The sequence below is a fragment of the Hippocampus guttulatus genome, chromosome 20 (assembly GCF_054856545.1).
Source record: "Hippocampus guttulatus isolate MCC_2025c chromosome 20, RoL_Hgut_1.0, whole genome shotgun sequence".
Classification (NCBI taxonomy): Eukaryota; Metazoa; Chordata; class Actinopteri; order Syngnathiformes; family Syngnathidae; genus Hippocampus; species Hippocampus guttulatus.
In genome coordinates, this window is record NC_141280.1 from 4359015 (window position 1) to 4386655 (window position 27641).

General features: G+C 46.0%; 1 protein-coding gene across 1 annotated transcript; it reads left to right on the plus strand.

Annotated features, from left to right (window-relative positions):
- tmem121ab (transmembrane protein 121Ab) lies at nt 1-27641 on the plus strand. The gene is made up of 2 exons (XM_086099579.1): nt 1-98; nt 25167-27641. The coding sequence occupies exon 2, from the start codon at nt 25700-25702 to the stop codon at nt 26642-26644; it is 945 nt and encodes a 314-aa protein (XP_085955705.1). The 5' UTR covers nt 1-98; nt 25167-25699; the 3' UTR covers nt 26645-27641.

The window sequence follows — 27641 nt, forward strand, 5'->3', positions numbered from 1 at the left end:
CCCCCCTCCCCTCCAGCCTTCGAAACGGATTTACAAAGCCTTTCTTCTGAGCCTGCAATGAGATTCAACACTTTGGACAGACTAGTCGTCCATTGACGGTAAGCCAGCAGAGTTCAGGTTCGTTTGTGTCAAATGAATGAAATGAAACACACTGTTGAACTGACAGGAAAAAAAATATATGCATCTAAAAATGCAGTGAAAAGCTGGTTTTATCATCGCTGTCACCGCCTACCGGCTCCAGTTTGCGACTCTTTCCTCTTCGCTGCCTTTGGATGATAAACGATGCGTTTGTGCGCGTTCAGCATTTTTTCTTTCACCGATTCCCGAACAACGAACGGGCTCGACGTTCTCGTCAAAAACAATTTCACTTGGAGCACGTCTTGGTTCTCGAGGACGAGTTTGCTCGGCGGCACGTCAGTTTTGTTGAATTGTAGCTGTTCCTTTTCGGCTCTTGCCTCCGGTCTGCCGCGCGCTCGCGCCTGCGTTCGCGGGCACGCGCGCGCACACCGACAAGCAGGGTCGCCGAGAAAAATATCTGGCCGCGACCACCAAACTACCAACAGCGAGAATATTTTCAAGTGACTGTGAGATCATGAGAAAGTCACCCGTGGTCTTCCTTTGAACAAATTAATGAGACACTTTTTGATGCAACGTCAAAAGGAAATCAGCGTCATGCACGATTAGGGGCCAGCTTGCCGTTCATCTTTTTTTAGGGTTTAGTTTGCCAAAATGCAGCGTCAGCCATGTCATTCCAGTTTTGTTGGATGATCTTAAGACTTGAAATATGGCATCAATAAAATCATAATTACACGACAGTCACGATTGCTGCACACAGGCTGATGAATCGGAGTCGTGTCAGCTGATTGGAGGAGTTCCACGGTTTCGGAAGAGTTTCTGTCCTAGGGCGGAGACGCAATCCGAATATGCACGCAAGCCAGTGCCCGGTGCGGTCGCTAATGCAAGAGTATTGTGGTAATTACAGTGAGTATTTGATAAATCAAAAGAAAGAAAGTCTACGATTGGCTGGCAACCGGTTGAGGGTGCCCCCCGCCTACTGCCCGAAGACGGCTGGGGTAGGCTCCAGCACCCCCCGCGACCCTGATGAGGATTAAGCGGTTCGGAAAATGAATGAATGAATGAAAGAAAGTAAAGTGCTATACTAAGATTTGCCCGTAATGGCACCCCAGTCCTAAAAATGTTTGGAATTCAATTCTATTCAACGTTTAATTCCTCAAGGAAACCTCAATTATGATTTCAAAACACACTGTAATTCCAAATTTATTCGTTAAACATTACCCTGACAACTAAAAATCTGATGATTTGATTTTGAAAAAACAAGCATGTATATATCGCCGCTTCGCAATCCGTATAAACCCCAATGACTTCTTTGCTATAAGCAGGGGTGTACATAATGGGTGCGCCGGTGTGCATTCGCACAGGGAAAAAAAATATATATATAAAGGTGCACAGGATTCAACTCGTATCACCGCCATTTGGCGTTTTTGGGGGGAGCCCGTAACAGTCATATCACCGCCATAGTCGAGTGCCGCAATGTGTCATTGTGTTGAACACCACATCGGGACTTTCACACCATTTTAATTCTTACCGAACGTCGCCTTTTAAGATGGGATTAAATACTTGACCTTTTAATTCCCGATCGCCGAGTGCGGTGGCCACCCGGTATCGCATCTCGCTCGCCTCCCTGCTGCGGTGCTGCAGCTGTTTTGCACTCTCAAATGAATTCACACTCTATAAAAGGGAGAAAAATGCACATGCCAGGCTCGCTCTGGATACGAGGTGACCCCCCCCCCCCCCCCACACACACACACCCTCCTGCTCTTAGCCTACAGCACTGTAACTGGCTTTGATGGCTCGGAAAACACAGTCAACTTCCCCTGACAGTGTAAACCCACAGTGATTTTCATGAAGTCCCGCATTTAGCAGTGTCAATTTTAATGACGCTCATTAGAATCTTTGATTACATTGAACGCGTGATAACACTCGTCTTGCTGTTAACTGTCGTCTGATATGTCGGCTCGAAGCTGCGAGTGGCAAGAATTGAGTGCAAATCGTAGCGGGGATGTTTCCACGGTCCTCCACCCCAGTGTCCTTGACAGAAATCACATTTGGAGTCGCCAGGTTTTTTTTTTCCTCTGGGCTATGAAGCTCCGGACTCGACGGTCTGGAGGTTGCTCATTTCTATTTTGTGGCTGATGAGGCAGCCCAATGCAAATTAATCCATCATGTTCAATTTATGATCCGATAAACACAATGAATTTGAATATTGACCCCGCAGGAGTCAAGCTGCACGCTTGGCTACGCCTTCATCACCTTAGCAATGGAATCTTTTCACCTCGGGGGCATGTGCTCTCAACTGTCTCACACTATAAAAGATAAAATACAGTACTGAAGTGGCCTCTGCTCTAATAGATACATTGCTGAGCCGTCCACTTGAAAAAATAAATACCTCACTCCAAGCAAAAGCTGCCTTTCTTCCCTCAAGGGGGGGGAAAAAAAAAACTGTCAGCGCAACTCGGTGGCTTATACGTCGCGGTACCACACACTTACTGCGACACATCCTGCCGAAAGGATATTACATCATCAAAGATGAAGTTTGCGGTGGAGTTTAATGGGACAGTGCTGTATGCATTTCAACTCATGATTCATTTGAAGGGCAAAAAAAAAAATGCAAAGATATACGTTTATCTCACCAAAGTGCACATATCAAGGTCCTCCCCTAGTACACCAGACGCATTCTCCCTGCTCGACTTTAGCTTTCCGCGCTTGATTAAATCATCGCTATCAGTTGCAATGCAGAGGTTCCCAGTCTTTGAATTGATTAACATTTTCAAAGAACAACTTTAAGGTCAGCCGCACACTTCCCGGCATCCAAAACACTGCGGGTCACCGTGCTCCATTTCAAATGCGTTGCATTGCTCTCGTTACAACCCGAGCCGCTTCTCGCGATAGTGCATTCTGCATGCTTATTGCACTGCGGATTGTCAAGTCAAGTCAAGTCAACAGTATTTATAGAGCACTTTCAAACAGCCATCGCTGCATACAAAGTGCTGTACATGGAGCAATTTAACATGCACAATAAACAGTAAGACAAATCGGTAATAAAGGCGGTAGAAAGCACCAAACAGTAAAACCAAGAACAAATCTAAGTCATGCTGAGTCGAATGCCAAAGAATACAAGTGAGTTTTGACGAGGGTTTTGAAGATGGGCAGCGAGGAGGCTTGCCGAATGTTTAGTGGGAGGTCATTCCAGAGAGAGGGACCAGCAACAGAAAAGGCTCGATCCCCTCTGAGCCTCAGTTTAGTTCTTGGTACTTCTAATAAAGTCTGGTCCACAGACCTGAGGCGCCGGGCAGGTGTGTAGGGGCGGATGAGCTCAGAGAGGTAAGATTGTGTTTCTGCATGCCTCCAATTCCATTTACGGGGCTCCTTAAAATTCAGCCCACCCGCTGGAAACTCAATTAAATACAGTATCGCTATAAATATATGAGCAGAAAGCCACCGAGCCGACCGAGGTAGCGCGCAGCCGCTCGGCCCCCCCATCACCAATCATCCCGGGCTCTGACCCCGCCTCCATCAACCGCTGCATAGTAACCGCAGGCCAATTTCAATGATCGGCTGAAGACATCGTGGGAGGCTGTCACGCAGGCCAAAACCCAGCGCGCTCTTGATAGCTCCGTGCGCCCGGAACATCAAATGCGATTGCTAATTTCGACAGCGGCCGTTAGCAGGGGCAAGCTAAACGAGAGCCCCTTCGTCTTATCCCGCATTTCCGCCTGCTCGCGCCATATGCCGGAAAAGTTGTTGGCGTCATCATTGGCGGACACACCGTCGCACCGTGTGCAATTTGTACAGCACATATTTCATTTCCGCAACAGTTTTCCAGCCCCTGGTTTCCGCTTTGGAATCGGTGCTTTGCAAGACCCGTAATCTCCCTGACCTTAATGGCTTCCACTGCAATCAATGGCCAAATGGCACGGTCGCTCAATAACAAACAGCCATACTATATGCTAATATGGCCCGAGAGAGGCACACGGGGAAAGCAGCCTCCGGGCATCGTTCGTTGTAACTTCTTTGCAAATACCGTATCCTCCTTAATTAGAGATCAGAAATGCTCAGCCTGTTAACAAGGCGTCCATTATGGATTGCTTTGTGATCCGTTCGAATGTGAGCGCGGCATTTGTTGGGAGAGGGGAAACAAAGCAACGGCACTTTGATCAACTCTGTCATACGAGCAAACGCCCAAAGTCAATGACGTCCCGTTTGTGGACACTCTTCCATTGAAGATGATATATTCATGGACTCCTGAAATGTCTTGCGTAGGCTAAGGGAGGAAAAATGAATCCAATTCAAATCGACGTTGGAATGTAGTAGAATGCAATTTTGTCATCACAAAGGGTTAAACGGTATTTTATACTCTTACCGATTCGGGACAAAGATTACAACGGCGCGCATATTGGCTTCAATCTTTCATTCTAAAAGCTTATGCGGTCATTAACATTCATCAACGTGAGCTTCCGGCACATCCAATTCTTAAAGTAAGTTCTCTTTAATTAGATAGTCTTGCGGAAATAAACACAACGCAAGGGGAAGGTCAAAACGATTATGTGCCCAAGTACGTCGGACAGGAGAGGTTGTTTGGGGAAATAAACGGTTGCTTCGGTGTTAAGTAGTCAATAAAGCAGAGTTACAACATGTGGACAATTGCAAATCAGAGCGCCAATCCCTTAACGTTGCAAGGAGAGAAAACAAAAGTGCCACAGCGACTTTTGACTAATAACCGCCAGGTCGAGTGAGACGACAAGGTTTTTATGGGGGGTGATAAAATATGTCTCGTCCGCCGAGTAGTTGCCTCATCTTGTGTTTGACCGTGGGTGTTTGCTTTTCTTATTTTATTTTATTTTTTTTTACATCTCACACATTTCGCCAAAGCAATCCCGCCGTGGGGTTTCACTTACGGACCAAACCAGCATGTTCTAACCGCCCATTGGATTGGATTGGATTGGATTGGATTGCATAAACTTTATTGTCAAATGTACTGTATGTAAAACATACAGCACAGATGAAATGAAGTATCCCAACACGTACACTCTGGCAGAAAAAAAAAACTGTGCCGGTGAGGCTGGATAGGAGTGAAATATTGGAGCCGTTGTAGCCCTCCAGGCAAGCAGTTATCAGAGACATACAAGCGATGGGCAAATACATCAGCTCAAGTGCCACAGTCTCCTCCACTGACAAAAAAAAAAATATTCCTCAAATAACGTCTGTCCCACAGCTCATAGGATGCTTCAAATGCTGATGAGAAAATAAAAGTCCCCGGCCTCCCTCACTTTTCCCCATCAGGGAAAAAAAAAAAGGTCGTAATCATTTCACTTCAATTGACGTCAAACAAACATTGGCTTTTTCTGCCCATCCGTCATTCACCCATGCATAAAACATCCCGCAATTTTTTATCCGTCCATTTTAAATCCATGAACCCACTGACACGTTCTTCTGCCTTGCGTCCGCCATTGAAGTATCTGTTCGCATTTCATCTGCGTAGACCTCCGTCCAATCATGTGCGCCTTTTCAGTCACCCGTCCGACAATTCGGTCATCCAACCGTCCAACCGAGTTCCTTTTCATCCGCACGCCAATCAACATATCCGTCATTGAAGTCGGGATGATGTCGGAACGATGCTCCTGCGTCAGGGACAGATTGAAGGCAGTGGCGCAGACCTGCCAAAGGCTCCGAGCGCCATCCCCAGAAACCCATCAGGCCCCGGCGCTTTCCCCGCATGAGATCCATTGTACTTCCGCCGCCATATTGTGTAACATGTCGATTTATTTATGCTTTGGGAAGAAGTAGCAGACAGGGGCTCGCACGCAATTATACATCTCCATATGCCGTCTGCAGTGATGTAGATGTTCATTAATTATGGCACGGTCCAGTAAGTAAACAACATTCTTTGCTCCGTGTGTACACATGCAACAATGTGACTCACCCGAGGGGGACGCAAATGCATTTTGCTGTCGACGGTGTCTTCCCCTGATGATTTATTTTCAAACCGACCAACCCGATTCAAAACGACATTCCACTGAGCCGATGTCGACTGAACATTTTTTTTATTTTCAATTTTTTTTCCAGCGGTGCTGTGCGAGGTGTGTTTTAATTGCCGCGTTTCTTAATTCAACTTAGCCCCGGGGGGGACTTTGACGTTTCGCCGACACTCTGTGTCGCGGCGCTCGATAAGCAAGGCTCTCCTGATTGAATTAGCATTAGCGCACGAGCGTCGGAGCGACGTGCCAGCCGACAGACTGCGGCCCCCAACGTTCCCCTCTCGTTTGTTACTCGCTGGCCTTTGCCCGGACGGCGCAAATGCACCATCTTTGCGAGGCATATGAGGTGAGCTCTGCCATCGTCGGCCTTTAAACCTGCTGTATGGGGCTGGCTCTGCAGGATTAGCGCCTCTATTGCTCCGGAACAGTAACAATTGCGTAAATCAGCCTCAATATAGATCAGTTGTGACAGTTGGGGGGGGGGGTGTCTGCCTCAGCCAGGCTGCAGCCACCACCACCACCATTGGGCTGATGAGTAGCAGCAGCCGCTTTCTGAGGTGATGCGCGTTCTGGAGCGTTGAGAGGCAGAAACATCTGCTGGTGTGTCACTGCCTCTGGGCTGTGGAGGACTTGTCTCGCTCGCTCGCTCTCTCGCCGTCTCGCTCGCTCGCTCATTTCCTTGCTTTTCGCCTTCAACCCTCACTCCCCGTGACCTCAAGTCACCTCCCTCTGTTTTGCCGCTCTCTTCTTGCAGCACTTAACAGGCAACATCAACACGCACCCAGCAGTCATGTCGTCCGTCCTTCAGTGTGCTGCACAAAGTGGATAGGGAATATGTCAACACATAAACATTGGGCACTTTTTTTTTCCCACTTATTTCCACTAATGAGTTCGTTTCTCTATCTTTCTCTCGCCATTCGTTTTGCCTCTCAACTCAGCGGGGCGCGAATGGGCGTTGGGCGGACCACTCCACTCGGCAATAAGCCAGAAAATGAAGATGATCAAATAATTCACGCCTTGCCTGCCACATGAAGCTCTTGATCGACTGCTGTTTTTTTTTTTTGTCAACACGCGAAGGCGCGTGATTCCAAACACACTCTTCCAATGGTCAAGTTCAGTTCGTCACGAGATGGAGGGGGTGTGTTCCAGCGACTCTTCTAGAATGCGGCGTACATAAGATAACAAACATAGCACATCACACGAATATCGAGGTTTCCACAAACAATCATGAGACCCCCCCCTTGCCCCCCAATCCAGATCTCAGGAAAATACAAGGAGCAAGAACAAGTAGAAGAAGAAAACGAAATGGATGATGCAAGGGGAGCTTTTTCATGGTGGCGATTGACTTGAGATATTTGATGTGTACCAGCACCGTGACAGAAAACGAACGGCGCCATACCTATTTTGCACCTCCCCCCGCCATTACAATTGTGTCGAACTAAATAGTACCGCTCGGTGTAAATAAGCCTCGGAACACATCAGATAACAGCAGATGCAAGCGTCCATTCCTTCTGATTCTTTTAAAGGCTCAAAAGCGTCCGTTTATGTGGGTGTTGTTCCTGGAACCGGAGATGAAGCGGTGTCGGGTGCTTCATCTTTGTCCACGCGGCTCTCTGGCAGCGTGGCCAAAAGCTGCTGCCCACAGTTTTAAGTCGGAGCCAGAGACACGGGCCGCAGCCACCGCCAGCCCGGAAAGCTTCATCATCCAGCAAACATGCTCGTTTATTCCGAGTTGGCCGCGGCATCAAGGGATTTACTCAAAGATGTACAAAAGGAAAAGACATTTCTTTTCTTTGGACTTCCTTGTTTTGGTGGCTTTGTAGGGCTCCCTTATTTTCCATTTCCTTCGGGTTCTCTCACTTCAAGTGATTTCTTTCTTCGGAATGTTTACGCTTAATGAAACCCGAGCAGCGGAGTCCCAGAAGCATGATGCCTTTGAATGTTATTCTTACCCTCGGCAGATCAATATCGACTATGTTGTGCATCCGTCTGTTCCTAATGACTAAAACTTTGTTGCAACAGAATATATATTTTTTTTTTTTGGCGTCAACATCTCAGCGGAGACGCGATGGAACAAGCGGCATATGGCTGCCACAGTTAACTCCTTTGCGAACGCCGTCCGGACAAACATTAGATCTCTCGTGGCTCACAAAGCTTTTCTCTCAACCATAATAGGAAAGTTGGGCGAACTAAAATGCTCAGATTCCCGATCACAGCAGTCACTCACTTTCAAGCAAGCCGATTCGGAGTCAAAAGACGGAGGAAGCAGCGAGTGGCACCGCAGGAGCAGACCGACAACATTTTGTATGATGGCCGAACGAGGGCTGTGCTCAGCCACTGTTTAGCCTTCAGAGACGGGCGACAAGAGTCAAAGAGGTCAATCGGGAGAAGGCAGAATTGCTTCGGCGAGTTTCGCAAGATCTCTTTCGATAGCAGTGACAAGCTAGTGCGCTAATAAACCTTTGCCGATGTTACAATATGAATCGATCTAATGAAGGCTCCATGTTGTCGAATTAAGACGCTTCATTTGCTCTGAAGTGATTTCACAGAAAGGTCACGTTTACTTTTGCCCCGCAAAGATCCCCAAATTATTCGTCGGCCGTCTTAGTTCAAAGCTGCCCGAAAATCGACGCTCGCTTAATGATCCTTGCGTTTCATCCGAGGGACAAAAATGATCGCCACGGAGCGGTAGGAGATAATTAACCAACAGATGTCAAGATTTTAATGCCAACGATTAATCAAGGCTTTGGCGGGCGGCTTGATTTGGAACAATGCCGCGCCGCTTCCAATCTTTGCAATCCAAGTGCTTTCGAACAGCGGGTCAAAACAAATGTCGCCGCCAGTTGTTACGCGTGTCCGGCAGATCAATCATGAAGGTGGCGGCGCCGAGTTAGACTGCTCACAATGTCTCGACATCCCAGCAACAGCACAGAGGCGCGTTGTGTTTCGAACAGGCTGCAGCTTAGAATAATGTAAACGCCAGGGAAAAAAAAAAATCTCTGCTTTTGTGTGCATTGACCTTTAGTGACTATCAATTACCTAAATTAATGACCCGAGTAATTTTGCGGCACTTCCAGCTATCTGTGGTTGTTTAACATTCATTGGAGAGGTTAGAATTCAAGGTAACCATATCGCTCGTGTTTTTTGTCGAATGTTGTTTGCTTGTTGCTGTCCTTGCACTCATGCGGTCCTGCAAACGCGAGCTAAGTTGGAACCAAAGCACTAAAAGCGCCCTTTTCAATCGGAACCGCAAATGTCAGGTTAGCGATTGTGCTGCATTTATTTACTTACACTGCTCTCAGAGGTTCGAATTGGATTAGAAATGGAATTTCCTTCTCGAGTAAAACGACAGTAAGAAATAAAGACAAAAACGAAAGAGTGCGCACAAATGTGAAAAAGATTTTTTTTGAAATGTATTCACAAAGCCTTTTCAATAAAACTTGGCAGACAAACAACCACTTCACAATTTAGAAACTTCAGTTAAACGGACATGAATGTTGACAACATACGGGAGGAAGTACCTGGAGAGAACCTATGCAAGCATTGGATGTGCCCGTTCATGCAATCCTGCAGAGCAAAGTGCTCATCCAATTTGAAAGCCAAACACCAAATGGACCCATTCAACCGCGACCACAAATGCCAGGTTAGTCCTTGCGTCAAATTTAATTTCACTGCTCTCAAATTTATCCATGGATGGAAAGGTAAATTTGAGAGAGAAAAGTCGAACAACTTTTGGGTTCAATATTGGATTATTCATGAGCATTTCGAGCTCGGGTTCAAACGACGGCGCACATGCGGCAGACCAAACCTACCCTGAGACAAATTGCTAAAAACGACAACAAAGACTTTGCTGCCCTTCCGCTCAGTTGCCAAATTAAAAATGGAGCAAAAGACAAAATCCAAACTATACATGAATGAGAGGAAGACGAAGCGAACAGATGTATTCAGTCAGTGTGTTAAATATATCCCGGAGGCTTTGTCTGCATGCCAATGCAAACGAGTCGGCCTTGCTTCGACATTCTGTTTGATTTGGCAAGATATTATTGGCCGGTGCATTCTTGGCAAAACAATTAGGCAACACAATCACTCGATGTCTTCAAAACGGCTGCACGGCGTTCCTACTAATGTGGCCTTACAACCGTTGCTCAAAAAGATCCGATGGAGACTTTTGACTAATCACGGAGGACCTTGTTCATCAATACCTCGTCTTAGCGCCAAAGCCCAGCTAAGACTCTGGTTCTGTTTTACAGCAACGCCGTCGGGGTTTCCAAACTTCCATCCCAAATTGGCTCTGTGAGCAAGTCGCGACGTGGTTCCTTCTTTTTGTTCGTTTAGGTTAACAGCCTTGTCACCTTCTGTGTCACGGCAGGATGGCCCAATGTGCCTCGTATCATTCCCACGCCTGTCCTGAGCTTAAAAAGAAGCGATAGCAGCGTGGTCGCACGTGGACGTGACGGTTTTTGCCCTGCGCACCTATCCGAGACCTTGTCTCGTGTGTCAGAGCTCCAGACACGGTACGTTAGGCTAAAGTAAAACTGCAGTGAGATTAAAAAAAAAAAAGGGAGCAGGAAGAAGCTTAAAAGCCCGCCACCGCTGCAGGTGTGCGTCTGTGTGGGAACGATAGAACGCTTGTGTCGTTCATCGGCTTGCCGCTCACGACTGCGGTTAATTATTCACCGGGGTTGTGCTGCAGAGATGAACTGAGTGGCTCTGGGATAAAGGCACTGAAGGAGGAAGATGAAATTATAAAACCTAATGATGGAACTCTGGCTGAATTGTAATTTCCTTCAAATTGATTTTGAAGAGGTTCCCCGACCTAACAAACATGGACAGACATTGAGAAAGGGAGACAGACAATTGCTGTGTTGCTTTTCCCGCGGAATCTCCGCGGACAGTTTCACCTCTGTCCCTTTGTTTGAATCAATTTTTTTTTAACATCAAATTTACAACCTCTTTCCGGTTCACATCTCCCAAGAATTGAATGATCTAACAAACTCTCAAACACACTGAAGCACAGGGAGTACGAAAATCTTCTAATGCATCTATTCAGAATCCTGTGAACTGCAAATTGTCCCGTCGATAATCACTACAACCACCCGCGCAAAAAAAAAAAAAACTACTGAGAATCACATAGCAATGTGACCTTATAATAACAGCCAATCACCTGAAATTAAAGAGAAGTGTCTCTTTCATTGCCATGGCAACCTCTGCTAACCTACTTTAGCCGGCTATAATATTGCCTGGAAAGCTCTCATGCTCTTACCCGCCGGTGTCAATACGAACCGTGCCCTTCCCAGTTTAAATACCAGACAGTAAAGCCGATGGCTAAGTAAGCAAATCCTAATGAGATTGCGTCACTTTACAACAAGAACGTCGTGTTTTCATTGCATCCTGTTTGGCAGCAGCAGAACTAAAAAAAATTTAAAAATGACGACTACTGCTTCCACTAGAGATGGGCGTGCTAATCAATTGTGACGACTTAATTGGGGAGCTTCTTCAAGCCCACTGAGGCAAAACGGAATGCGTGCCGTTCGGGGGAAAAGAACGAATTCCCACTGAGCATAGTAAACATGAAGTCGGGGGAAAATTGTCAGTGGGCCTTGCTCAAGGGTGACAGACGAGCGGACCCAATTTCAACCCAAAGCAAATGTCCTTGTCGACTTAGCTACTGCACCCCCCCCCCTCCAAAAAAAAAAAAACACCCCAGGCAGCTATGTATTATGGATACTATACTATAATAAACTCCAGGGGGACAGGGATTGAGCCCTGTGGGGACAATAACTATTACTGGAGCGTGGTCTGCCATGAGGACATTCTCTGCCTTTTTGTCTTGCTCCTAATTGTGCTGTATCTCTTCCAGTAGACCTCTGCGCTGCTTGGCATGTTGCGGCACAACGCGGTCCGGCACTGAAGGGAAGCAGCTCTCAATTCGGACGTACTTTTAAACTTAAATGAGGCTTCACAAACCGTCTACCATTTTAGACATTTTTAAATAAGTAAGGGTTTAAAGCCACTCATTTCACCCGAAATAACCCCAAAATGTGTCAATCTGCTAAATGGAGCCCATTACGCTTCATTCCAAGTCATCCGGCATCTCACGCCACTTCATTCTCTCCTCCCTGTCGATCTCTCTCTTGTCCTCTGTGACCAGGACGCCTCCTCGGCTGCGCCTGTTAGCCCGCTAAATGCGCAGCGGGCCGTGGAAAAGAGCAAAAGGCGCCGTGATTGGCAGAGATAAGGCCTCTAATTAGAGGCAGTGATTGGGAGTTGCGGAGGGTGTGCTTCGCTGGTAGGCAGAGGCGGAGGAGACAGGCGTATTCGGGGCGCCCAACCCCGCCGCAATTAGACACACATCTGCTATCAACGATCAGTTCGGTGTCCTTACAACAGACGTTCTGACGCATGTCGCCTGTCAATGTCATTCATTGTCCCCGTTTTTTTTCCATTTGCCCGTTCTGGAGATACTGTCGTGCAGATGCTCACACACACAAGATAAATGGTGCCCTAATATATGCATGCTGGGCAACACAAAAACATAAAATGAGCATACGCCATACAAGTCACCAGAATAAATAAATAACCTGAATGAAAACGTCAAAACGTTTCGAAACATGTTAATATTTTATCGGCGCACAAATCTAGATGGCTTTACGTTTGTTAAAAGTTAAATATATGCATGATTTAAGAAAAAAAAAGTCATACACCGTAACAGATGTCCGTATAGACTTGTTTAATGTTTGAGATAAATGCACATGCAATCACGATGTTCTGTTGTTTATGCAGACAGTTAACATATTCAGCGCGAGCGAGACGGCACGAGCACCCCGCCGAGATTTTACGGGCGGGGTGAAATGTCACGTCATCTCAGCGCCAAGTTTTATGACTCTAATCCCCTTGGCTGACATAGACGCAGCGCCCACTAGCATGTTCCAAATGGAATAACAGCACTTTGTGCTACATCAGGAGGCTCTTTGCTGCAGGGGGGTTGTCGTACCATCCGCGCGATTTACGAGCTGAGACCTCAACAACCTAATTTAAGCCATGACGGAGTCATAGTTTCGATCATCAACACTGCACAAGTAAAAGGCTTGAGAGATGTCTGGCTGTGATTGATCAGTCGGAGCCGTACAACTTCTGCCATCTGCTCAAGTCGTAAATCCGGAGGTCGAGCATTTGGCAAATAGGGCGGCACCGCTGCGGAAGTCCGTTTTTGGACAGTTGCGCCAACGAAGGCTTCAGCGTGGCGACGCAAGGGTTGCGCTTGCATGCTGCTTTTAAGCAAAAGACTCAACAAAGGCCGCAGCCACCGACAGGGAAATTTTGTCCGGCAGGCATAATCCACATCCGTGAAACAGGCTAAGTGGTGTCTCTCCAAGGTGGCATAATATGAATGTTAAATTGCACTCAATTTTCTGTCACGAATCGGCCGTCTGTTTTCTTGGGGGGGATCAATGTATTACTTCATTGGTTTTGAGACTGCACTAACACTCAACAGTTTGCACCAGGTGCGTAAAAAAATACAAAATATTTTTTTACAGGCCGAAAAGACAAAGACGTCAATGATGCCATGGATATAGTTTCATTTCCTCACCAAATGACAATCAATAAGAGAATCGATAAGGAATCGGCTCGAAATATTTCAATGCCAACGCAGCCTATACAGACAGAATCTGGCAAACCAATAAAAACAGTTTAAGGCATAAATCGCCAGGGTCAGGATACACATACTCTATTCAATTTCTAGTAGTAAATATCCACCTATAAAAGAGGCCCAAGTCAAATTTTGGGGAGGCGAATAAATAAATAATCTGAATTGTCATGTACACCCCGCATGGAAAAAAAAAATCTATCTGATACATGCCGCACATTGCTAAAAAAAACATAATATAAAATACGGAATTCAGCTGCAGTGTGAACATGGCCGACATGTTCTAGACCAGAAAGTAGTTAAAACTGAATCCTGATCCATTGACGTGCAGTGGTTTTCATCCAAACGGGTGTGCGTTCGATTCAGATGGCTTGTCCTTGCCGTGTAAACATGAAGAGCGTGAGCTCGGCCTCGAACACACGACCCCGAGGGAGATGTGTACCACAATCATCATCATAAAACTGGCAGCGGGAGAAGATTGTCGGATGTGAGGAAGGCTCAGCAGCCGGGTCAAACAGCCTCAGTGAGATAGGGAAGCTGAGACGGAGACAACGGAGCGGGAGCGTATGGTTAGGGGGGGCAAGAGGGAGGAAAATGTCAGCATTTATGGCAGCAGGAAAAAGCGAGAGGACGAAGAAACAAAATATGTATTCCAATCATTGCCGCATTGATTTTCTCTTTCCCGGTACAGCTGTAGAGTGAGACGTCTTTTTGACATTATCGGGTGTACTCTTCCCTCAAGGTAGCACGGCAAAAAGAAAACTGAGGCGCGGTAAATGAAAAAAAAAAAAAAAACACGAAAGGTACCGAGGTCTGAGCGATAGCCCTCGCACTAATTACGATGGCGGCAGTACGATTGCAGTTTATCCGATGACTCAAGCGAGCCATCCGTCACATCACATCAAGTGACTTTTATCCAAATCCTTATTTATTTATTTTATGTACTTTGTGCTCTTATTTCTGTTTTATTTTCCCATGTCCTGACTGATTGTGTGCCTGATTGCGGTGAGCAAGTGTCACATGCGTAAGTCGTTTCTTATAATTAAAATGCCGGCGCGCTTTGTTGTTTGCGGGCCGCTTTCAGCCTCCTCTTTTCCATTGCTTTCCTCGGCTCCTGTCAAGACGCATTTTATGTTTCCGTCTTTTTGGTAGCGCCTGTGCTATTAAAGCATTGCTTCAGGGAGGTGGAGGCACTGGAGTCTCAAGGAATCGGTTACCGCAGGACAGAGCGAAGGCTGGCTATTTATGAATGGCTCGCAACTGTAAGGGAGTGATGCACTGCTCAATGTCCTCTCCTCCGTTTGCCTCCCCCCGTTTTGTTGTAAAGCATCCGAGTATACCGGTACATTAGCATCCGTTGCCTCTATGTGTGTAGGTGTTCCCCTCGTGCGCCGTTGGTACGATGAAAGCGAGCTGGTGAGGGATAGCGGAGGAGCCCAGAATTATTTATGACCGCGGCGCACTATAATTAGCAAAAACTAAATTGCATGTCAACATGGACGGCGGTTCATCCCGACCCTGCTTCTGTCAAACGAGATTACAAACGATGCGGGTACTGCAAGCAGAAACTAGCCATGTTGGTCAGGGGGAAAATGAAATCAGATTGCCCAACGGGAGGCCGTGCCCTGAATTATTTTAGACCTAATTGAGTGAAACCAAAGCATAAATAAACTCATGGTGGCATTTTGAGGGACTCGAACTCATTATCAACACCGCTTGTTATGCATTTCCAACCGAGGCCAATATATGCATATGAGGTATAGTGCTTTCACTAATGACCTCTCTCTACAAGGGGGAAAAATAGTCAATTATTGTGCAACAAAATGCTTTATTTTTACCATTTCAATGACCTACATAAAACAGGATTCTTATGAGATACCGGTAGTCAGTGTTTGAAGTTGCAGTGATGCATTTTCGTCATTCTGCCTCTCCGTAGCTATCGCTTGAAGGAGTCGACATAGGGCAGATAAAAATGACGAGGGAAATTAATGTTTCGGGAAGAAAGCTTCAAGTTCAGTTCCACCTCTCATGCAAAGTCAGCCGGGGGGGAGGCTCCAGCTTACTTGTTACCTGAACATCTTTAATGGCGCCTCCGCAGCCCTCAATCAATTAATTGCTTGCAGAGCCTTTCTGGGACTGTTTGCATCAGACAAGTTGACAAGTGTTATTAGAGAACGTTTGGGTTATTGATCGTGCTAAAGATTGCAATATGGCAGCCTGGTGAGTCAAATGTGATATTATGTAATGATCCGCAAATGTGTATCGCAAATTAGCATGCTAATTACCTGCACCCGGTAAGCTATGAAGAGATTCCACAAAGTGACACCTGTGACATATTTATCACTCGGTATGCGTAGTCAAATAGCCAAGCCTTAATTGTGACATAACTTAAGACGTCGTCGTCTGGTAAGCTCATCAGTACGCTCTGCAGAAGCCCGAATATGATCCTGATTATTTGAATCAGGCGTGTTGGAGGAGGAAAACATCGAAAATGTGCAGGAAGGCGGCCCTCGAAGACCAAAGTTGTACGCTGTTGAATGTTTTTTTCCTCTTTTCATTTTGGACTAACAAGGCACTTAAAGCATCCCGGCACTTATGCATCACTATTCATTTTGTTAAGGCACAGAGCGAAGCAAAACGTCAACTTGGACACCGTGGAAGCATTTTCAGGCTCCCAGGCACGTGCTGAAGCAATCGTCAGTCAAGAAGCCCAAAGTGATGACTACGTAATGACAAATCAAAGAAAATGGAAATCAAGAGTGTTTTCATTTTCAGAACTTAATGGACCCGCATACCTGCTTCGCGACTTTTTGATGTTGGCGAGGACTAAAGTCGGTGTTTGTCAAGCAAGTCTGCACACCGTTTTCATGAGGCAACAGGCTAACACCTTCCGTGGAATTCATTCCTTGTTCATACCGTCTGGGGAAAATTTTAATGTGCCAGACAGGCCAATTTTCGAAGATATTATGAAAGACTTTTATGGAAAATATTTAAAAAAAAATATTCCTTGCAGTTTGGATTTATTTTTTCCTAGCGATGTTCTTGCACACAGTGGATGAAAAGGCTCACTCCTTTTCAGAGGGCTGCCCTTTGAGCTGTTGTGACAGATTGATTAGCTGCAAGTCACAGTCAAGGCACCTGAACCCTTATTCAGGTGCGGCAGAGGATGAACACATATTTCTCGCTCCAAGATGCCAATTTCCACTGTCAACTTTTCTTTTGCCGGGCTGCAAAAGCCTGGACTATTTTATTAGCCAACCCACATTGCGGGTGGTGAAAAGTCCGAAAAGGTGAGTGGTAGCAATGCATCTCCTCCACACATACCGGAGAGGTTTGCGAGCAAATACATCTCGAAAATATGTTCCATCAGTCACGACCCAAAGTTTGCGACCAGCAGAGTTGAGGGCGGGCAGTTGAATTGCGAGCTTTAGCTATTAGCTTAGAGCTTTAGCTATTAGCTTCATTGCTTATTCTCACTCCAACAGTTGTCGGTGAAGATAGCAGCTCAGCGACACCAACAGAAGCGGACCCCCCCCCCCCCCCCGAACATCTCGACCGCACCAAGAATTTTTTTTTTTTCCAGTTAAGGCACCCTTGGCGGCGGCGTCAAACCCCTCACTGGAGACAATCCGAATCACTGCCTGGGGTGTGTGATTGTTCCAATTGCTCAGGAAAAAGGATTGACAATGTGGAGTAACGGAAGCATCGTGTCTCAAAAGTCATCTTTCGCAGGAGACTATCGGGAAAGCCCGGCCTCCCGTTCCCCAGTCGGCTAGTTAGCCAGAGAGGAGCCACATTTCCATGGCAGACTGATTTCTCTTGGCGCTTAGAGGAATTGCACCAAGAAACAATTTGTTGGTTGGACCGCCAGGCTTTGTTCCATTGCCGCACCGAGCAAATGGCACGCGGCTGCGCTGGGATCGGACGAGATGGCAGACAGCCAGGCCTCTTTCGACATAGGCACGCTTGCAAATGGAATAGAATGATTTATTTCCCGCATTATCAAGCCACCGCTGATTTACTGTGTCGCTCTGAAGGCATTTCTCGATACATTGTTCACCCCCCCAGCAAATCTGCATCACATTTCTGAGGTTCGGGATTGGGAAATTCTGCCAGAGTCTGGGGTCTGTTCAAAATAATTTGGGAAACGGGTGCACATTTGTACTGCGCGGCACTTTGCAAGTTGAGTTCTCACAGTCATTTGCGCGTGCAACGGTCTTCAACCCTGAGCGAAATGTTTCCTGTTCCATTACCGTGCAAAGCAGAGTTCAACTTCAGAAGCCCGTTGAGGCTTTTTTTTTCAAAAGAATTTTGTGTTATGTCAAATCGGTTATCTCAAATGTTGACTTTTTTTTTTTCCAAAAACGTAAATAAAATTAATCCACGAAATGGAGATGCATTTCTTAAACCATCAGTGCAATTCCTCTTGTTACTTTTCGGAGGGGTTCGATTTTCCAGACATGACTTATTGAAAGGGAAATCTCTCACTTTGCCCGCCATTAATCCTCGGCTGCTAATATTTAAATCCTCTGCTCAGCAATCCGTTTTAACTCCCGCCTCATTAGCAGCGCATCAAATCCTCTCCATATCGCATATCTTTGGCCTTTTAATCAATCACATGCAACAGCAACCTTTGCTCTGCTGCATCTCTTTCCACTCATCCCCCTTGCCGCTTTTTTTTTTTTTTTTTTTTTTACCCCTGCTGTGTTCCTTATGCCTCCCACGACATATTGACGGTGACAGGAGCGTGTATGTTTTATGCAAAATCTGCTCATGAAGTCTTGCGAATTAATATGATGTGCCCGTTTACGTTTTCACCCCCTATAACGTTCACATTTCCAAGTCCCGATTTCACATCATCCATTTTACCGATTTGGCTTGCAATGAACGCCTAAATAACATGAATGTCACGATAACGACCAGATTTTTCCCACAAAATAAATCGAAAATGCGAACCGTGGGAAGCTAACTGCCGCCGCGACCTAGCTTATGAACAAAATGTTACAGCGCAGGATTCCCCCCTTGTGTTGCTTAGCAACGTTACCAATCGACTCGTACGTGGTTGTACTTCCGGAGGCACGGCGCGGTCCTGCTTATTTTTTGGGCGAGACACACGTGATGAATACCGAATATTTGTCTTTGAAAAGTCATTTTACTCTCAAGTGAAATCGAGCAAGCAAGTCATGCGGCGTGACTTGAATGAGACTATGGATGCCAATCTTCCCCAGGGTGGCGGGGGGGCCGAGGGGTGGGGGTGACCAAAGTGCATGGCGGGAGTCAGGGAGACAATTACTGGCAGAACAAGAAGTGGATATTGCTGCATAATTTATCCTGATGCTTGAATGGACTTTGAATGGATACATTGTACGGGCAAATCGATACGCACGTTCCACTGTGACATCGGCGCACCGGGATTCGAAGTGATGGGACTGTGTCGGAGGAGCATGTTAACAAAGCGTCGATGTTCGAATGAAATTGAAAGAAAAAAAAAAGAGTTATGGTAATCACCATGGCCTCGGTTGAACAAAATTAATGATGTGTTGGATTAAATGAGAGGGAATTGATGATCCTTTTTAAAATCGGGTCATAATAATTCGATCGTTGGCAGCGCGCTGCGGTCGGCACGTCCACATCGCAGTTCTAAGGTTCTTGGTTTTAATCTCGGGTCTCCTGTGTATTTTCCTAAAACAGCCACGTTTGAAAATATATTTGACTAACTTTCTCATCATCCACTCGGGGAACAAGTTGAACATCCGAAGTAGAACGTGTCGTCGATGTTGGCATATTGTGTCATTTTACGTTTGATTTGACTTCTAAGCTTAGATGACATTTGCGGGTCGACTTGAGTGACTCAGCTTTTGGATTGAAGTCATAACCTTTTAGTTTCGAGAGCCATGAGAATGTGACAGCCACCAAGAAAAGAAAAAAAAAAAAAAAAAAGACGTTTTGACAAAATCGTCTGTGCAGTACTTGCACGGACTATTTGCCCGACATTTCTCCACGAGTGTAACTTGGGTTAACAACAGAGTGAAAAGACAATGAATGTCCTTTTAGCCCGTAAAATTGGGTTACCGCCTCGAATCTCCTGACGGATGCCGATACTTTGCAATTAGACTGGCTCGCGCAGTCGATGGCTCATGCCCATCACTCGGGTACTCCATTGAAACGGTCAAATTCATTAAATAAAAAAAAAAAAAGACTTGAGGCCACAAGCACGCGTCTACACCGAGGAAAAATCCACTCAGGCTGAAAGAGCTGCCTCCAGCAAACTCAAGCTACGAATTTGCCCTGCAATGATCTCCACTGCCAGCACAATGGAGGAACTGTTGAATTCATTAGCCGTCGTTAACGGGCCTGCACCACTTGGTGGAAATGCTTCGAGAGGATGCGAGCAACAACCGAGCCTGTCAAGATATCGCGAGCGGCGATACATAGACACACATTTCATTTTGGAAGAAGCCCTGGTAGCTCAGTGATAGATGATGCTTTATTTTACAGCCGTGCGCTCCAACGTACCTTCACACAACATGACGTGAAGGAGTCAGTCAATACGCGACCACGCTCGGTCCCTTCGGGGGCCATTTGAATACGATTGGCAAAACATTGGAAAGTGATTCCAGGCATGAGCGCAAGCTGCGTTTAGTGATTTGGGTTGGAGCACTTTGCCATGTTCTAATCGGAAGGGGGGTTGGGGGGGGGGGGGGGGGGGGTGCTATTACAATTTGGTAGTTCCCAGACTGTGAATAATGGGATCAACACTCAGCCCACAAAAACTAAATCTTGTCAGTAAACATTTGGGAAGAGAAGGTCTGGGTTGAAACAATGCGCAACACCGTCACTGTGTGGTGACTTTGCACGTTGAGCGCTCGTTCGATTGAGCTTTGTTGGCTGGATTCAAGGCAATCTGTCACTTCTTGACAACGAGCCAAGCGCACAAACTGAAAAATAAATAGCCGTCCAATGAAGGCAATGCCTATTATGCGGGTGGCAAGCGGTCAGGATACTACATATTCGGGACCTAATCAGGAGAACTAAGGAGAAATTTGTAGATAGAAATACTTACACTGTGATTGGCTGGCAACCGGTTCAGGGTGTCCCCCGTCTACTGCCCGAAGACATCTGGGATAGGCTCCAACACTCCCCGTCACCCTAGTGAGGATGAAGCGGTTCGGAAAATGAATGAATGAAAAAAATACTCTCTCACACACACACACACACACGCACGTATTATATATCTGGCCACTCCAGAGCAATTTGCCGTCCCGTTGCAGTAGCATCGCGACTGACATGAGTACGCGGAGGAAATCACACTTTTCCTACTTCCCACTTGTAAAAAATATATATTTGAAACGGCTTGAGGACTTGAGTTCCTCCTTGCCAACTCAGGGGATTGCGATTTAGTGGCCTGTCAGTCATCGCATTTCACACAACAATGGCCGATGGACGATAAAAGCGCTCCATTTATTGGTTGTACTGTTCAACACAAACAGATCGACATGAAAATTGCGTGCTGAGGTCTCTGAATTTGAGCTGTGCAGGATAATGATACAGCCAAAAATATTGGCACCCCTGTGTTTGCGTTTGATGAGGCACCACTTCGCCCAAAAAATTATAGCAATTTTATATTCTTTTTGTTGTTTTTTTCCAGACCATTTTTGAAGCTCTCTGTGGAATGATCAGACTTGGCTTTTTTTTATTTTTCCTGTTAGTGTCACATTGCAAAAAAAAAAAAATTACGTATTGTCCAAAACTACTCTATATTGTAGGGTTGTTAGTTAAACTTTTAAAACTTATTGAAGATGCCAAAAAAGAAAAAATCCGCCAAAACTACTGTGTGTTGTGTGTGTGTGGAGGATTTCCAAGCAGTCTCGAATGCAGCATTTAATTGGCGAGGGGAAGCGACTGTGGTAAACTATCATGTGAAGATAGAACTGATTTAACAAGATGGATAGAGACCTGGCCTGAAAGCGCCGACGGGGCCTTTGAAGGCATCGGTTAATAGAGTCATCGGTCCAAAGCTATACAAGGAAATGATTTAGCCAGTGTAAACATGTGCTCACTTCAAGCTCTCGTTTCAAAGACTTTATTAACATCAAGCTCCTGGCTTACACAAACAACCTGCATGCTACAACATACCCTCCATTTTTCATCAGTGCTACGAGGAGGCCACATAGGACCACGCTCTTCCTAACCAGATGGATGACAAAAATTATTTTGGAAAAAATGGACAAAATATGCCCACGTGGTCTCTGAATACATTTCATTGTTGATCATACTTTTTTTTCAATGCATGTAGAAAAGATTGACTATCCTAATCCACATACGGTGCATTCAAGGACAGCACAAAACTGCTGGGGAAAAAAAACTCATTGTGGATCTGTTTGCATAAAAGTCAATGTAAAATTGTAACATTATTCAAGTCTATGTCCCGCATATCATTCCAAATTTGCAAAAATAAAATAAAAAAATATTAGGCCTACTCAGATTGTAGTACAGGACCTAACTACGCCAATTGTGCCACCCTGTGGTTAATGGTGATATTACAATTTAAAACTACTATCAACCCTGCATATTCATATTGCCCATCCCCTGATAAAGACAAACAACCAATCACAATTTAGAATCTTCAATGAACTCAATGCAATGTTTTGGGAAGGTGGAAGGAAGCCAGACTACCCACAGAAAACCCACACGTTAAAAACACGCCAAATACACAAAGGAACGCTGAGTCCAAAATTAAAACTCAGTTCACATGGATTTTTTTTTCCCCCACCACAATTTTTTTTTTTTAACAAAGCATGACAACAGTATGCAGAATGAATGATAATGACTCACTGTCAAAGTTCATTAGCTTTCCGTTCCATAGAGCGCCGCACGCATCTCATGCATGCCTATAAATTCGAGGCCACACTCCTGTATTATGACATTCGTTGTAATCAATTCAATAGGTAAGAAAAAGAGTCTCAACCTTTCCGAAAAAATTATGAGCGCCATTTGTATAGGTGTAGGTGATGCGCAGGCTCTATGTAGGGTGCAGTTTTCATATACATTCCTCATGATCTGCAGTATTATCCTAATCAGCCAATTAATCATAATTTTACGAGTATAATCTCTCTCTCTCTTAAAATGTGTTCTACCTAATGGGTTTTACACATTCAACTCCATGCTCAGGTTTCTAAATCGAAGGCTTGGCACTGTTCCAGTGACACCATCCAGTGTAGAGTGGAATGTTTTCATGGGGCTTAAACACTTCGAATAGAAATATATAAAACCACCTCAAACCATACAAAGTCAATTTAGCTTTTATCTGAACTCCCTGTAAATTTCTCATATCACGCCAAGAGGGGAAATGGAAAGTCAAATGAAGTCAAAGTACTCATTTGGATTTCAAAAGTTATTTTAAATAAATAAATAAATGGAAATTATCTTCCGGGGAAAAAGCAAACGAGATCATTCTACAAATAAATATATTTTTTTTAAAAATACATGAATAGCTGTTTCAGTCAAACATATACTGACTCATCATTCATTTCAATTGCAAATTGCTTAAAAGTCAATACTTGCAGGACATATGCCGGTGTGCAGTCTTACTGATGCATAAGTTACAAATGCATATACTTCGACAGATTTTTTTTCATAATTTTAATATCAGACAAGGAACCATAGTTGGTTAGCGGGTGTTGATAAATGGACCTTGAGCCCAAGCATGAGTGCTCTTTGTGGCAACTTGACGCATACATTTTGGTTTTTGCTTTGCAACATTACTTTCCAATTCGCATAAGATGGCCTAGAAGTACTTAGAGGGAAGGTTGTTCTACAGTTACTTTGTGATTATAAAGCGACACACTTGACATGTACTGTCGGCACCTTCAGTAGTGCAATAAAAACATTTCAACACTGCATTCCTGACATACACCAGAAGTCTACGTCACAACTCTGATCAGCACATGAACGTGTGAGCAGAAAATAAGGAAAGCCTTGCTTTGTGTTGCGGGTGGCTGTTTATCGCGAGCAATCAACATGTCATAAATTGTCGACATTAACGACGTGTAACAGTTTAAACACAACTTACATGGCTTGTTTGCTGAACATTAGAACCGGCTCTGCAGCGACCAGCGTCATTACGTACGTCGGAACACCTGCTGCGTTTGCGTGCGTACGAGTCTAATGATGCGTTCAGGAGCAGCTCGGAAGTGCGCGAAACGGCATAATTAAAAAGAATGCAATTGTCTTAATGGCTGTAAAAGTGTGGGTTGGGTGTGTATGCGAAGGTCAATTAGAGGGAGGGATGTATTCGGGGTGCTATTGCCTGCTTTGCTTGCCTTTTTATGGCGCTTTTGGCTCGTTGCGCGGCTATGCTTGCCGTTCCCTCTCTCATTCACACACTCGCCCAATCAAACTATTGGTTCTTTCATGAATTTTATCTTCACATGTTTTGGTGCACGGTGGTTGACGTTCCAAGAAATAAAATACCAACCTTACATTTACGAAAGACTACTGGAGATATTGAATTTTCACATCAGCATAAATATAGTCTCTTTAGTGATTCTCACTTTTGGGATTGGCTCCAATTTAATCTGCAAGCCGAATGAGAACAAGCCCTGCTGTTATTAGTTTTTTTTTTTTTTAATCAACGATTCACATTGTAACTTTGTAGATGTGACAGCCAGAAACAGTCATCCACAGGTAGACTGACATAGAGAATTACAATATCTACTGAAGAATGGAAAGTGTGACCATGTTTTGGTTTGATCTCCCACCGATGCTGTATTTTGTTCATTGGCCACTAAGACGACTAGATTTTCGTGACTTCATCCAGTGGCAGGCCGACATGTCATCATGAATTTTCTTCAGTATTGTTTAAAATCAGGGCCAATGTACCAAGACACAAACGAACAATTACAATTTAACTGCAGCGGCAGCAGATGTTTGACTTTGGAAACTGCCACTCCCTCGACACACAGGAAATGAACTATTCATTTATTCGTTTGCTCGGGCTCAAATTAAAAGCGTAGTGCGGGGTAATGATGCAGAAAAATGAAGCGTAAAAAAAAAAACCAACAACGATATAGGGTAAGTCGCTGCTGTATGCGACTAGTGAATGAGCTCTTCTATTGGTTTTGCTCTCAAAATGACACCGCTGGGTGCAGTGCGCTAAATGGAATTTCATTTGAGGATAAGGAGGCGTGCCGCTTGATGACCAGAGACACATGACATACTCTTGAGAGAGAGAGGTGAAGCAATCTTATTATACCTTGTCTTGTCCTATATGCACCGGCGCCAAGCTGACACATCACTTGGCTGCTCGCGTGTGCAATCGCTGCTGGCAATGACAACTGTGTTATATACCCCGCGGTGCTGACAGCTTTCTTTCTCCTCCTCCGATCCCGCCATTGCTCTCTCCTTCCATCAACAACCCCCCCCCCCGAATCTTCCTCATTTCATCTTCTTCCTTCCTCCAGGCTGCGAAGTTGCCACGTGGCAAGGAGAAGGAGGAGGAGGAGGAGGAGGGCTGGCGAGTGGCAAGGATGGATATTCAACCTCCTCCAAGAGCCTCCCCACGGGGATGCCGGCGTAGGACGCAAGGCCTCACGGGCCGTTGACCTGCTGTCTTGGTGATTGATGGCGGCTCCGGGAGGGGGGGAGGCTCCGGGCCACTGCAGACTCCTCGCTCTCTCCTCCGTTTCCCTTCACTCATACGCTTGCACCGCCATCCGCAGGAGCCCTGAGAACTGACTCTCAGGAGGGGCGGACGCCGCTCAATCAATGGAAGCGCGGCGAGTAACGAAGTGATGTTCCTGTGCTGGCGTGCTCATTCCGCGCTCTGCTCCGCCTCCACATAGTGGGACGTTCCCGGCGAAAGGCGATCCGCCCCTTAACTCATTCACTCCCAAAGACGTTTTTAAACGTCTTTTCAGACTTGGTCCAGAATTGGCTGGTACTGAATGAGTTAAAGGTGTAACGTGCGAGTGAGAGCCCCCGAGGTGCCCTCGCCATGGTGTTGCCGCCTCCCGACAAACGCCACGTGTGCTTGACCACCATCGTCATCATGACCAGCATGGCCCTGATGGACGCCTACCTGGTGGAGCAGAACCAGGGTCCCAGGAAGATCGGCGTGTGCATCATCGTGCTGGTGGGGGACGTGTGTTTCCTCATCGTGCTGCGCTACGTGGCGGTGTGGGTCGGGGCCGAGGTGCGCACGGCTCGGCGAGGCTACGCCATGATCCTCTGGTTCCTGTACATCTTCGTGCTGGAGATCAAGCTCTACTTTGTCTTCCAGAATTGCAAGGCCGACAGGAAGAGTCTGGAGACGGTGGCGCGGAAAGCATTGACGTTACTTTTGTCGGTGTGCGTGCCGGGTTTGTACTTGGTTCTGGTGGCGCTGGACAGCATGGAATACGTGAGGACTTTCCGCAAGAAGGAGGACATGCGAAGCCGTTTGTTCTGGGTGGCGCTGGACTTACTGGATCTGCTGGACATCCAAGCCAATCTGTGGGAGCCCCAACGCACGGGCCTCCCCATCTGGGCCGAGGGCTTGATGTTCTTCTACTGCTACATTTTGCTCCTCATCCTGCCCTGCGTGTCACTCAGCGAGATCAGCATGCAGGGCGAGCACATGACCCCCCAGAAGATGATGCTCTACCCGGTCCTAAGCCTGGTCACCATCAACGTGGTCACTATCCTGATCCGAGGCGTCAACATGGTGCTGTTTCAGGACAGCCGCGTGTCCACCATCTTTGTGGGCAAGAACGTGGTGGCCATCGCCACCAAGGCGTCCACCTTCCTGGAGTACCGCAGGCAGGTCAAGGAGTTCCCGCATCCGCAGAACGCCATGGCCATGGAACTGCAGCAGAACTCGGTGGGCCACACGCAGACGCTCCCCAACGCCACCGCTTTGCCGCATGAACCCTCTCCGGCGCAGGACGCCATTGACACATGACCGCCGGCGTCTCGCCGCTTGGAATGCGCATCGCAACGGCGTCATGGAATTTAACGTGAAATCGGACAACGCCACCTTGGTACCTTGGTTTTCGAGTGAGTTTTTCCAGTTCGTCAACAACGAAAAATTTATATACGGAAGAAATCGCCTTGGAGGAAATGCCACTCCGAAGCCAGGGTACCACTGCATTGTGTTTAAAGGTTCAGACTGTGCTGAGAGACTCCAAACCCAGCAGCCGAGGAAATTTATGTCGTGTAAAAATTGGTCCTCTCTCTGTAAGTGTCTTTTTTTTTTCTTTTTTTTTTTTAAAGGTCACCAGTACCAGCACCAAACGAGGGAACGTTAAGTTTCCCCGTTTGCCTCCAATCGGGGCAAAAGAGGAGCAGATGGTGACAAATGGCCACGGCGAGCAGGCGGCCTGCGCTTCGGCGCAGCAGCGGCTCGATAGCGGCCCGACGCTTCGGCCACGTGCACTCGTGTTGTGTAACTCAGCAGAAGCCGACGCCTCGGGTGGTTTGACGCTTTGGAACTATGGGTCGGAGTAAAACAAGCACCGGACCGTCGACTGCGCACGCGAATACACAGCATGTATGCCAGCGAGTGCGTGTGTGCGCGCGCAAAGGTGTGCTTGTTTACCACCGGATTTGTTTATGACGGATCATTTTGTAATACAAGTGTGTCTGTTGGTGTGTGAAGTGCAAATGGGATTAAACTACTTGTTGATGTCAGGTTAAAAAAAAAAAAAAAAGGGAAAAAAGGGAGTTGGTGATTTTATTTCTCAACTGTACATTCCTCTAAACGTCTCAAAACCTTGAAATGAAAGAATAAATTATCAGAGTGACAAATGAAAAAAAAGCAACTTAAACAAGCCGAACAGCCTTTTATTTCGTTCATTATGATTTGTTTTGTTCTTAATATTGTTGTTGTTATGATTAGCCTGTATATCATTTACGAGCGGGAGGCCAATTATGTTTTAATAAAAGAACATTGCCAACAA